We start from the raw sequence: 13,501 nt of genomic DNA, 5'->3' as shown, positions 1-13,501 counted from the left end.
AGTTGAGACGCAGATCTTCATGCTGATCTTCGTGGAGTGGGGTCTTTGATTATTAGGAGGAGGTGAAGTTACAGGACTGAGGCGGAGGCCACTGGAGCTGACGCGGGGTTACCTCCGGTTGAGACACGGGTGGCGGTTCGTGGGTGACGAGGTCGTCTGAGGACGGTGTTTCAACCTCAGTCTCTTCCTGTGACCTCTCCACCTCTTCTTCTTCAGGTTGAACTACTTCTTTCACATCTTCCCTCGCTTCCTCTGGAGCCACACACTCCTCTTCCTGCTCTTCATCAACACGCTGATCTTCCTGCGTTCCCTCCCCTTCGTCTTCTGAGCTGTCTGTCATTGGATGGTGGTATCTTTCTTTTTCGAAGGGCACCGGTTCAGCCACGACCTTTCGTCCACCTTCATCTCTGTCCTCTTCCACCTCCTCTATCGTTTCGTCTAACTCTGGGGGAATCTCTTTCCCCTCGAAATACTGCACTTCCTCAGAGAACTGGACTCTTTTTCCATCTACTTCTGTCTGATCTACGCCGTTTTCAAAACCTGCTTCCTCTAAACAACTCTCTGCTGCTTCTTCTCTTCCTTCTTCCTCTGACAGCTGTTTCTCATCTTTTTCAATATCCCTGATGCAGACAGGAGCGACAATAAATCTAAAACTATTCTCTGATTCCTTTGATTTCAACACCTCCTCCTTTAAATCTGCATCCTCTCCTCCCTCATCTCCTACCTCCTCAGATTTCTTCCTTTCTGCAGCGTCTGGCTGAGCAGACACTCTTTCACCATCGTCTGACCCTGGATCTGTTGCTAACAGCTGATTTTCTGCTTCCAGCTCCACTGATGCACCCTCTGAAGACGGCTCAGCGCCTTGAATAACACAAGCAGCTGTTGGCTCTCCTGAACTATCACCACTAATACCCTCCTGTAAGACATTTGCAGAATCTGACTCTCCCTCTGCAGCTTTTATTTCAGCTGTGGTGCACACAGGCTCTGTGGTCTGGATATTCACCGTTGGCCCTGTGGACTCGACTGGCGCTGCCTCTGTCTTCTCGGCGTTGACGGCTTTCTCCTCTGGTTCAGGGGAAGTCTGTGAATGCAAAATGAGGCATTAGGTGATGTTTTAAACTCATTGTGATGAAAATGAATCCAAGTTTCACACCAAACCTGATAAAAAATGTGGGTTATACATTTCTGAAGATGTTCATACACAGGGGTGTTTTCTACCACAGAAACTAGGGTTTAATCTAGCTCTGGAGTAACTTATCTACCACTTAAAATAACCCTACCTATGGGGTAGCAGTTTCAACAGGAGCAGGAACTATGTGGGCGGGGCTTGCAAGCTGACTGTTTCTGATTGATTGGAACACAATCAGTATCGGTACTCGACAGTACCAATTTTCTGTACTTTTGTGCGTGTACGTGGTAAAAAATATCAATTTGTTTAATAATAAAATTTAAATTCTTTTGAATTTAACATATTTATAATTCAATATATAACCTTGTAATGCTGTGTTCATGTCCAGCATGGAAAATCCTCTACTCCTCCACTCCCTCACAGCCACAAGGACGCATTTAAGTACCTAAACATGGTACCTTTTAATTTTACCTGAATCGGTACCTGGTACTTCTGACAGAATCGGTCAGTACCTATGGAAGTACCTAATTGGATACCCATCCCTAAATACAGCACCATCAAAACCAGCACAGGCTGAATATCCTGCATGCTAACAGGCTAACTGCAGCGCTACACAGTCTGTCTGGCTCCCTCTATGGTGTTATTTTCAATCAAACACCTTTAAAGTGTTTTCTTACTGCCCTCTACTGGTCTGGCAATGTGGTGCAATTACTTTTATTGTTTTTTTGTAATCTACCTTGGTCTTATGGTGGAAATACAAACACTGATGTGCGACAGGAACCATGTAGTTCTTTAGAAAGTTGACACTGTGGTCCAGAAACAGTTCCTGGTAAAACATCACCAGGAACTAAATGGTACCTGTGGCTCCACCAATAAGAAACATCCAGCTTGCAGGGCCCCAAACTCCAAAGTTCCTGGAAAGTACTACCCTCTTTGAAACAAAAGACAGATCAATCACCCCAAAACTAAATAAAGATCCTAGTTCCTGTGTTGAAAAGCTACAACCACTAAAAAAACGTTTTTGAAGACGATGTCTGTGAGGACCAGAGAGGGGTGGTCACCTTTTGAGAGGAGGAAACCCATCCCAGCGTAGACTGATGGGACAGAAGGATGGACAGACACAAGAAAAGAGAGAAAGGAAAATATTAAAGAGTCACACAAACACAAACTAAAAGGAGAGACAGGGTGGAAAAGATGAAAGCTCTGAAGGGTAAATAATGTATAGATTGTATGGAATACCATTATATAGCCCATTAAATCCACTGAAACTAATGCAAAGTGGACAAATCCTAAAAGCTCAAACACAAAATCCGGTTTCTGGAGTCGCTGAATCCACCAGCTGCAAATTTGCACTAATCTGCTTTGGAGAAACTGCACCGTAAGAAGAGTGAAATCTCTTTTTAGGTAGACCCATACAATTGTTTTCCTGGCTGGTTACGGAGGCAGAGAGGGGGATTTTGGGAGGATGAGGAGGGGGGGAAAGCTGCAGCGGTGGCACAGAGCCAGGGCTATGAAGTCACCGCTCTGAGGGAGCTGATAACGGAGCCGAAAGAAAGGGAATGGAGCAGCGGAGCAAAACGATAGAAAAACAAACAGGAGCCTGCCAGAGCCCACATGTCGGTCCTTATCAGCTGCCGGGGCCAGCTGTGAAGGCGAGGCGGGCTGTTTGAGCTGTCAACAAACTTAGAAATAAAACTGTTTGAGTCAAAAAAAGCAGCAGCAGGTTTGTTTGCAACAGAAACAGGCGGTTTGGCGAGTGTGAGAGGAAACGCAGGGTGTTAAGGGGCCGTTAGCCATGCACAGCACTCTTCACTCTTTGTTAGACGGGTTCGGCTGCTGCAGGGGGGCAATGAGGTGGTGGAGATGTGGAGGGAGCAGCCAAACGGTGTTTCTCTTTCAGCTTTCATACAGTACCACAGCTAAGGTTGTAGTTGATGACTCTGAGAGCGTGACGTGGTTCAGGCTGGGCTCTGCCGGCTCGGTTTGGACCTCCTGGAAGGTGAAGATTTCTGGTTTCTGCAGCAGAGTGTCACATGTTTTCGTCTCTTTTACTTCCTCTGATGTAATGACGACAATCTTTGAAGTCTCGGTCTTCACTTCCTCAGAGATCCAAGACGCCATGGCCTTTTTAGGCGAGTCAACACCTTTGATGTGAGTCTTTTCATCTGCTTTTATCTCAATCTTCGGGCTTCTTTCTTCTTCCTCTTTAGTTCCGTTCACCTCAACTTTGACTTCTTCTTTTTCACCCTCAGCGCTCGTCTCGCCTTGCGCGTCCTCTTTCTCCTCCGTCTCCTTCAGGATGATCAGAGTCCCCTTCTTGTCGCTGATGGCCTGGGACACTTCCTGTCTGACAGCTCCCGGGCTCACCTTCCCCTCAGACCTCTCCGACATCTCGTCCTGGGAGTCGGCGGTTTTCTCCTCCACCTCCCTGAGGGTCCCGTCCATGAAGACGTCGTCGTCCATGGTGGTGGACAGGCTGAGCCCGTGCGGCCCAGAGGAGGTGCCCAAATCTGTTACCAGACTATCCACCACGTATTTCACCAGATATGCTGCCGCCTGGGGAGACACTTGGCTTATTGGACATGCATCGTTCAAGTTAAAGACACACAGCCCACACAGCGAGGATCAGCTCGAGAATACATACTCAGAAATAACAAACACGGGCTGAGCTCCAGCAAAGATGCACACTTTGGTTTAAGTTTCTTGTCATGCACTTATTCAAAAAATAAAAATTACTGCAGAGCTGCTGCGTCTTGGCATCATAATAATCTGGGGCAATGTTTAAGGCATCTTAACGCGTCGTTTCTTTAGTTTTCATGTGTTTAAGTTTTAAACACTTGAGAAGTAAGAGAGGTGTATGAAACCTGAACTTGTCCTAGAACTTGATTTTTCAGGTACAGCTTCATCCTTTTACTTCATTTTTGGAAAACAGTAGGGAATAAAGTTCCCAAAAGACTTACACTTTTGCATTTCTCATTGCTCTTTTCTGTTTTATCCTCTGCACACCCAACACCTGCTTTTTGTTTTGCATCATGCACTCACTGTGCACTGAGCTTGTGCGTACAAACGCCGACAGAAATCTGGGTGTCATGTTGATGACCAGCTGACCTTTAAGGTTCATGTGGCCTGGGTTACTCGTCTAATCTTGTGGATATACCCTTTATAACATCAAGATCTGACCCTACCTGACACAACAGGCCACACAACTTCTGCTTCAACTCCCTCCTAGCAGGCCTCCCTGTGTGTGCATTTAACCCTCTGCAGATTACCCAGAATGCAGCAGCACGTCTGGTCTTAAACCAGCCCAAAAACAGCACATCTGTTTGACTGACTTTGAATGACTTCCAATCAAATTCAAAGCTCTTCTTCTGGCTTACAAAACATTGACAAGAATGGCTCCTGCCTACCTGGGGTCCCTCATCCAGGTCTACACTCCTTTCACTACACTCTGCTTGTGAAAGACGACTGGTGCTCCCAGCCCAGCGCGGCTCCAAATCACTAGCCAGACTCTTCTCCTCTGTTGTTCCCAAATGGTGGAATGAATTACCTAACTCTATATGATCCACAGAGTCCCTTTCTACTTTAAGAGATGTCTGAAGACTCATTTGTTCAGGGAACACTTAGGCCTTAATCTGAGCCTTCTCCTCTTTGTCCTCAGGGGTAGAATGAGTCAGAAGGTCTCAGACCCAGATCTACGTGAATTTTCAGTTGATTTAAAAAAAAGAAGATGAAAAATATCCTGAACTTAATGGCAGCTTCTGCAACCAAATAACTTGTAGCAGCTTTTTCCTTCTGTCTAAATTCTTGCTTGTGTTGTATGTCACTTCAAACAAAAACTGGAATTTCCCTACTCTTTTAAACTAGTGATACAAAAATAGGACTAAAATTTTTAGGAGGGTGTATTTCGCTGTTCTAGTCTGTATCCTCACCCTTAAAAAATGTCTGTTTTTCTCCTACTGGTGGCTCTAAAACCCTATTATTGGTCTCTGTCTGAACAACTTGTTTTAACTGCCGCCTCTTTAAGGCTCGCACTCCACAAACCCCCTTCTCTCTGATTGGACAGCACTCTAGAGGCAAGGGCCAACCATAATTTTAGAGGCTTGCCTTTCAAACATATTATAAGGCTATAAGGCTTCAAACTCTGCATAGGTTTAGTCTGAACATTCAGCTTTGTCGCTTTGAATCTGTGCTTAAAATATGAGAACCCCTCTTTAAAAATCAGAAAAAAGGCGGATAGAAAAGGAGAAGTAGAGAAACTGTGTGTATGAAGGAGAGGAAATACAAAAATACATCCAAAGCTGGAAAGAGACAAAAAGAAACAAACAAAAACAAAACAACCGAGGAGCTAATTACGGATTAAAAAAGGAAGTTTACCTCAGGGGCTTTGACGTCCACCTCCTCTTTCGTCTCTCCTCCCGCAGCTGGCTCTCCTTCAGTCTAAGGAGAAAAACAAAACAATGTCACAAAGATAAGCTCAGACACATGAAAGGACACATTCGGTGAAGTTGGAACAGACGTAATCCAGACTGTGAAAACTCTCCCAGAGAATCAGCGTCTCTTAGTTTGAGTTGGACGTGTCTGATGTCAGTGATTAGTCTTCAGACGCTTCAATTAGAGACGCTCTTTTGTCCTGTATGAGCTCATCAGATTATAATGTGAAGAAGAAAAAAACCCATAATAAAAACGGCTCCAACCGTATCACTGAGTAATGAAGGAAATAAATAAGTTAATGAGCTGCTGATGAGAGACAGAGAGGCTGTAAAGGTGACAGCAGGAAAGGTAGAGGCCCAGGAATGACTGAGCAGATCAGTTCATCTCATAAAGACGCTCGTAATCTTTATTAATGTGCTGTGACAGAATTATTTCACTTTCTATTCTGAAGTCACGGCTCACACACACACACACGCCGTCTCAAAACTGCGGCTTACATCCAACGGCTCTATCATCGGTGCTTCGTCCATTCTTGGTGAGCGCGCAGGCGACGAGGAGAGTCTCTTCTCCCACTCGGTCAGGCCCGGCGTGCTGCTGCCGGTCTCCAGGAAGGAGCGCTTCAGCTCGCTGATGTTAGTCTGGTGCTTGACCACTTCAGGAGGGGACGAGGTTTCCTACAGCAGCCGATCAATCGTGACACAAGGAGGTAAGGCCGGGGCACGGCAGAGGGGACGACAGCCATGCTTAATGAACGCAACGGAAGCTTACAAATCCACAAGATAGCCCCAAAGAGAGGGAAGCGTAACATGCAGCTCTTAAACCTCTTCATCACTAGGTTACAGGTTACAGACTTCAAACCTCACCTGTCCCTCAGGTGTCTCTTGATACCAGTTTATCAGTGGTCAGATTTCTGCAGTGTTACATGCTGTGTAAACATCAGCAAACTCTGCTTCTGACTAAGGAACATGTTCTCCATTAGGGGGCGATATGGGGAAAATATGTCAGGATGGTTTTATGGCAGGATCAGGATTTGATAAGAATTTTTTTTTCCTAATCTGACCATTTTGCCCTGCAATTATTGCAGAAGGAAGGAAGGAAGGAAGGAAGGAAGAAAGGACAGAAGGACGGAAGGCAGGTGGGAAGTGAGGTTGGAATATGGCAGAAAGAAAGGAAGGAAGAAGGAACAGAGGGAGGAACATAGTTAAAAAATGCTAGAAAGGAAGGAGGGAAGAAAGGAAGAGGGAAGGAAGAAAAAAGGAAATAAGGAAGGAAGGAAGAAAGAAAGAATGAAGGAATTAAGGGAGGAACATAATGAGAAAAAATGACAGAAAGGAAGTAAGGAAGAAAGGAAGGAAGGAAGACAGGAAGAAGGAATGAAGGAATTAAAAGAGGAACATAGTGAAAAAAAATGCATAAACAAGAAGGATGAAAGAAAGGAAGAAGAAAGGAAGGAAGAAGGAAGGAATGAAAAAGGAATGAAGGAAGGAACACAGTGGGAAAAAATGCAAGAAAGGAAAGAAAGAAGGGAGGAACATAATGACACAGAAATGGAGGGAGGAAGAAGAAATGAAGGAAAGAAGAAGGAATGAAGAGAGGAACAAAATGAGAGAGGGAGGAAGAGAGGGAGGAAGGCAGTATGAAAGCAAGTAAAGAAGAAAGGAAGGAGGGTGGAAGGTAGGGAGGGAGGAAGGTAGCAAGAAACTAAGGAAGAAAAGTAAGGAAGGAGGAGGAATGAAGGGATGTAGGAAGGATCCAAGAAAGAGAGGGGAAGGATAGAAGGGAGAAAGAGAGGTAGGAAGGAAAGAAGACAGAAAAGAGAAGGAAAGAAGGAGAAAAGGGACGTAGGCCGAGAGGAAGGATGGAAGGACTGTAAGGAAAAAGGATGGGAGAAAGGCAGGAAGGAAGGAAAGTATCAAGGAAGGATGAAGCAAAAAACAAAGGAAGAAAAGAAAGGGAGGAGGAAGGAATGAAGTCAGGCAGAGATGTAGGTAGGAAGGAAGAAATAAAGGGAAGGAAGGAAAGTATCAAGGAAAGAAGGAAGGAAGGAGATAAAGGGGCTTATGAGTGGGGAAGAAAGGGAGCAAGGAGGGAAGGAAGGAAGGACAGAGGGTAGGAAGGGAAAGAAAGGATAGCCTGAAATATCTGATCCCGCATTCTGCTCCAATATATCATGAATCTCATCTTTGATGTTTTCTGAACTCTCATATTTTCGAATCATGATAAAAACATTAATTTAGAGACATCGGCTGAAAGAGCTGTTGAGTTTCTGCAAAATGTGCAAATCTTTAATTTTATGTTAAGTGAGACATTAATTGGTACACTATGGTTCGGTTTGTGTGTTTGACAAAAAGTGTAAATGTTCCCATCATTTCTGATCCGAACCGGCTGCATGATACGCTTCACTTCTCACGGTTATTGCTCACAGGCCTGTTTGGAGCGCTGTGCAGGCAACAGCTTGCACAAACAGCAACACAAAACGTCAACCAGCAACTTAAAAAGAGCAGCTGTCACTTAAATGCCACAGAAGCATTTAGGCCCAGCTTTATCTGGTGAAATAAATGATCCATGCACTGATTCACAGGTTTAGTTTCTATGTTTAGTTGAGCACAACACTCCCAAAAATCTCATCCGGAGTTAAGACCTCGACAAACTTCATGAAGCTGTTGATTTATTTCTCATGAAAACTCACTGCAAGGAACTCTGTTAGAGGAAATAAAACTCATCACGCTGTTAGACGTGTTTGTTATCAGCTAGGATTCTTCATACCACTTCTACCTGCATGCATCTCAGTCATGCTTTGACCTCTTACCAACCTCTAGCATCAGATTACTATGCTTGATAAAAACGTTCTCCCCTCTTACTCGTCTTATGAAACTATACTGCAAAGACAAAACAAGGGAGAGGAACTGCAGTTAGAGATTTTCTCACGTTTGCTCTCTACAGGAGAAATTGGGAGGCTTGTCTTCTCTGGTGTGGCTGTGAAATGATTTTAAGGTGGGAAATTAAACCTCCTGTGAAGCTATTTGTTGTAAAATTCAAAATCTAAGCATTTGGTTGCAGCAACACTTGAAAAATGAGCTACAACGTCAACAACGACAGCTTTTAGCAGCAGTGTGTGAAGTGAAACCAGGCAGGAGTGAATGGTCGCTCAGCTGTGTGCTGTGATAGCGAGTGTGTCAACAAAAGCAAGAGCAGGCAAGCAAAGGTGGCGAGATGGAGGATGTTTGAGCGGCTCAGTGCATCCGATGGAGGTGGGTTTTGATGCACTGAGAGCAGGGTCTCGCAGCGAGCCCGGGGTACCTGAGTCCGCATCTCAGAGTCCTCGTCTGCTTCCGACTGGCGGCGTAAAGTAAAGAGTGGAGGAAAGAAAGTGTGAGTGGAAGAAGTTAGTGGAGACACAGAAACAACAGGACAGGAGGAAACGAGGAGCAGCTACTACACAATGTTTACACAGTTTTCCTCTTTATCGCATTAGAGCAACATTTTCTTGGTATAAAGCTCATGTTTTAGTCTTAAAGCATGCATGTTCACTTAAATTTCATGTGTGTACGTGACAAAAAGAACAGCATTGGTCATAAAGGTAAGGTGCATGTCAAGTTCTTTTTCAGCTGTGCAGAGATCCCAACTTGAAAGGAAGAGTAAACTGTAAAGTAGACTGGATTTTACTCTTGAAGGATGACAAGACAGATTCTTCTTATATTTGCCATTTTTTAATTCTTTTCAAGGTAAAAAACCGGCTGCCGCTTTGGTTTCTGCAGTTTACAAAGAATGCACAGCTCTGCTTTTTATTCTTTAGTTTTGGATTTCTCAGGGAGCACAGCATCTGGCAGACGTGCGTCCCTCACCTGCTGCTTCAGGTGTGTAATTTGAAAGTAGGTCAAACCCTACCGGAAGGAAATGTGTGCTTTTAAGCAAGGTGATGATTATTTATCGATTTATCATCTAAAATAATCCCTATTTCCCCTAGTAAGCAGCATGAGGTGATCATTCATGTTTAAAATTCTCATTTATTTGTTTATCTTCAAAACTGCACTTGACTATTTTTATTTGATCGAAACTTAACGAAATAAAAACACATCAATAACCTACTCTCTCTTGTGTTTATTTCTACTCAGATGAGGCTGGTTTAAAGGCCATTTTTAACCTCTTATTAAGCTTAAAGTTTAACTTGACAGTGCATGATTGTTCATAAGTAGGGATGCACGATATTATCGGCACAATATCGGTATCGGCTGATAAAAGCTCAAACACATGTTGGCAGATATGAAAATTTCTGCCGATATGCACAGCCGATAAGGTGCTATTCAGTAAGGATTATTATTGTTTTCCATCTGAAAATTAAGCCCCTTAAATAAAATGTAGCACTTCATTTATTTGCACTGCAGAGCTCTGTGTCTGTCACCAGGTTGTTACAGTAGCTCTAAAATAATCAAATGCAACTTGGTTATGTTTAAAAATGCATTGTACATTTAAAGTTCATGTGATCTAAAGAAATTATTTTTCAATACTGAATATCTTGAGTTTGAAAAATAATACATTTCATCTCTATGGTAAAATCAAATGTTTTTTGTCTTGTTTTATGTGTTTCTTAAACAAATAAGACCGTCACAATAAGAGTAACAAATAAATTCCAGTCCAGGATAGACTTAGATTTCTTTACAGTGAAAAAAACAAACTTGATTATCGTATCGGTATCGGCCTAAACAGGTTTCAATATATCGGCATATCGGATATCGAAACTCCTTTTGGCAAAAATCCAATATCATGCATCCCTATTCATAAGAAAACATATAGTAGAAAAAAATTGTTACAGAGTTACATTAGCTTGTTTGACTGTATTATGCATGTTTGTCCCCTTCCTTAAGGGTATATATGGATAAATGTTGCAACCTGTTTAAAAGGTTTAAGGTGAAAGAACTTAAAGAGGGGTTATGCGGTTTTTCAAGACTCTATCCTATCCCTCTGGTATCTTGAAAAATCTTTATTATCTCTCTTTCTCTAGTGTTTTAGAGGATACTCATTTTAGCCTCTGTCTGAAATGCTTTATTTTAGCTGCTGTCTCTTTAAGGCTCCCTGCTCTCAGGACTCTAAGGGATGTTTGAAGCCTATCCCTGAAATTCATTAAGAGATCCTTATGCGATGACCTTATTATTTCGTCCGCTTATTTGTATAGCGCAATCTTTATTTGCGCTATACAAATAAAGATTGATTGATTGATAGATTATCATTTCGCCAAATCTTGAGGAGATCTCGTGAAGATCTTTTGACGATCTCACCCTATCTTTCCGACCATTTTACAGTTTCAGTTTACAGACAGATTCATAGATTTCGTGGACATACAAATATGTGGAGGGTTGAAAATCTGCACAAGTTCAGTCTGAACATCTAGGGTTGTTACTTAATATCCATGCTTAAAATATAAAAAAGCAGAATACCCCCTCTCTAACCTCTTAAGACTTGAACTTTTGTCTAGTGTACATTTTTTAATTCACCTTGCTATTTGAGATAAGTAACACCTAACAAGTATAATAACTAAACTTGGTCACTGAACGGGAAGTTTGATTATTTGTGTTATGAGCTCTCTTAGTTGTTTGTTATTAGTGTTATTGTACTTCAATACAATGTTTGTTTTTCATTAAAATGGGTGTAATGTTGTGATTTCACCAAAAGATGATGGGTGCAGTGTCCCTAAATGTGGCAAATTGGTCAAAGTTTTAAAAAATAAAGTTTCATGGGTCTGAGAGGCAGAATGTAATGTCCACATTTTAAAACTACAGTTCTAAAAACATTTATTTCAAGGCCTTTTATAGGGGTAAATTTATATTAACAGGTCACAGGTTTAAGATCAGAAAAGCTAAGCCTATGAATGAGGTTTTGCATGTACAGTTAATCTAACAAGTCTGAAACAGAACAAACTGCAGGTTTGAGGGAGTCCAAGACACCAATGCTACAAAGTTAACATTCAACAACAGAATAACTGACCCATGTGTGAGTCACTGTGGCATTAAAAGGCACTTCTATCCAGTTTGTAATGTTTTTAATTCATGATCATTTCTTTTCTTTTATTTTTTGTTTCTCTGGTGATGAAACTAAGTGGGGCTTTTATTTTGAAGGCTGAGTTTGGTGAGCACTGTACAGGAAACAACTCCAGTAGGAACATCCTGCAAAGTGTGCACAGGCTACAGAGAATGAATCTTACAGCGATAAATAAACTGGGAACAAGGTGCTGGTTTTATCATCTTTTTAGTGGAGTTTTATGCCTGTGGTTGTACTCTGCACTTCCATCATCTGTGATGAATGTTTAATTTAGGAAGCTGCTACAGATTAGCGTTGCGTTAGCTCTGTGTCAGGTGACTCTAGTAGACCCAGCCTCCTTTTGTATGCACTTGTTTGTCTGCTGCTTTAAATGCTTTACTATAAACAAAACCTGAATCATCTTTGCATGTGTCATAATTAGAAATAGGAGCTCTTAAAAGTGTCCTCTGTTCATCTTTTTGACAGCAATCAAATCTGTAAAGGCTGATTTTAGTACGACAGAATCAAAAGTTATTTCCTCCACTGAAGAAATGCAGAAGTACTTAATACATTTTCTTGAAACAGATGTTACCCCACAATGATGACTTTCCTGAAATGTACTTCGAGGTGAAGACACGAGTAGAAAAAATGAGACAAGAAGCAGTAATGCCACTAAAAGATGTAAAGCATGCATTATGTGCGGTACTTAATGTTTCAAAGGAACCGCATCCATGATTCAGCATCTCTCCGTTCCTCGGCTCACTCTGAACCATCCCCATGCTTCAAATGTGACATCTCTCCATTAAGTACAAACCTCTGTGGCCGTCATCTCTCCATCAAAGGCAAAGTCAGTTTGCTCGCTGTCAGTCTGCTTTCACAAACAGACCCAAACCGATCCGAGCGGCAAGCAAGAAAACGACAAGAACCCAGCATTTAAACTCTCAAACGTGAAAAACACCAAACAAGAGTCATCATAACCGTACATGGAACAAATGGGAATGCTGTTTTCTATCTGAAGGCTTCACGTTATCAGACCACACTACAATTAAGAGAAAGAAAACAGCTACAAATTAAAAAGAAAGAAAAGCAAATTAAAAGTTAGCAAGCAAAACAGACTCAGAGGAAGTTTAACCTTTGGTCAGTCACTTTGTTAACTGTTGGACTTTCATTTAACCTTTTTATGTTTTGATTATTTGCTGTGTTGTTGCTGTTTAAACACACAGAAACAGATCTGATTGGGTGATTTTGTTGCCTCAGTAACCTGACTTTCAGGCCCTCTCCTCCTCTCCATGCACAGTAAAGGTGATCAGTCCCAGCCTCTCTGCATCACACTTCAACTCACAGCGACGTGTGCTCCAAAAGACGGCTGAAAAATTATCTTTCTGACACTCTACGGAAAGTTTTCATTAAATTATTCATGATAATTTGTGCAGCTTTGCTTGACTCGCACGGTGACGCAGAGAGACTGAGTGCATAGATTAATATGAGAGTGTTTCCATGCAGATGATGTTAATCTTGTTGCAGTCACTTTCTACACCATGAGGACATGAATATGGATGATAACACTGAGATGGGTTAGGCACAATGCTCGAAAAATGAGGTTCAGTGACAGATTAGTGAGTATAAACTTCTTTACTGTTTGGGAACAGTTACGGCTGAGTGTGCATTTTGGCAACGGAAGTACAGCAAGGGGAAACGGTTTGTGAAACCACACGAATCTGCAGTTTTTACCTAATAATGTTCATTTGAAGAACGGTAAACAACTTCCAGCTTCATGTGAAATCAGTGAGCGGCTGTTATCAATCAAGGAATCTGGCATTTACACCAGAGGGTCACTTTTATGCAGATGACACCATCATTTCTCTAGATTCAAGAGGGCAGTGGAGGATAAATGCCAGCTTTTTACCTCAAATGAGATGATTGAAT

The 13,501-nt window shown here is 42.2% G+C and overlaps 1 protein-coding gene across 11 annotated transcripts in view; it reads right to left on the bottom strand.

Moving 5' to 3' along the window:
* epb41l3b (erythrocyte membrane protein band 4.1-like 3b) overlaps positions 1–13,501 on the bottom strand; it is an 87,436-nt gene that overhangs the window by 10,904 nt on the left and 63,031 nt on the right. For 7 of the 11 annotated variants that reach the window (XM_074689064.1, XM_074689059.1, XM_074689063.1 and 4 more), the window contains 7 exons: positions 12,390–12,443; positions 8,861–8,896; positions 6,058–6,234; positions 5,504–5,566; positions 3,044–3,685; positions 2,191–2,223; positions 1,004–1,081 (listed from right to left, as the gene is read on the bottom strand). In XM_074689064.1, coding sequence (XP_074545165.1) covers positions 1,004–1,081; positions 2,191–2,223; positions 3,044–3,685; positions 5,504–5,566; positions 6,058–6,234; positions 8,861–8,896; positions 12,390–12,443 — 1,083 coding nt within the window. The remainder of the gene's footprint in view (positions 1–1,003; positions 1,082–2,190; positions 2,224–3,043; positions 3,686–5,503; positions 5,567–6,057; positions 6,235–8,860; positions 8,897–12,389; positions 12,444–13,501) is intronic. The other 4 variants (XM_074689068.1, XM_074689067.1, XM_074689069.1 and 1 more) reach the window with 4 other exon arrangements.

This window comes from Halichoeres trimaculatus, unplaced genomic scaffold, assembly GCF_033239565.1.
Source record: "Halichoeres trimaculatus isolate MK-OKI-2021-1 unplaced genomic scaffold, fHalTri1.1 fHalTri1_scaffold_15, whole genome shotgun sequence".
NCBI classification, from domain to species: Eukaryota; Metazoa; Chordata; class Actinopteri; order Labriformes; family Labridae; genus Halichoeres; species Halichoeres trimaculatus.
The sequence above is the reverse complement of the archived record's forward strand: the minus strand, read 5'-3'. Positions and strand labels throughout refer to the sequence as shown.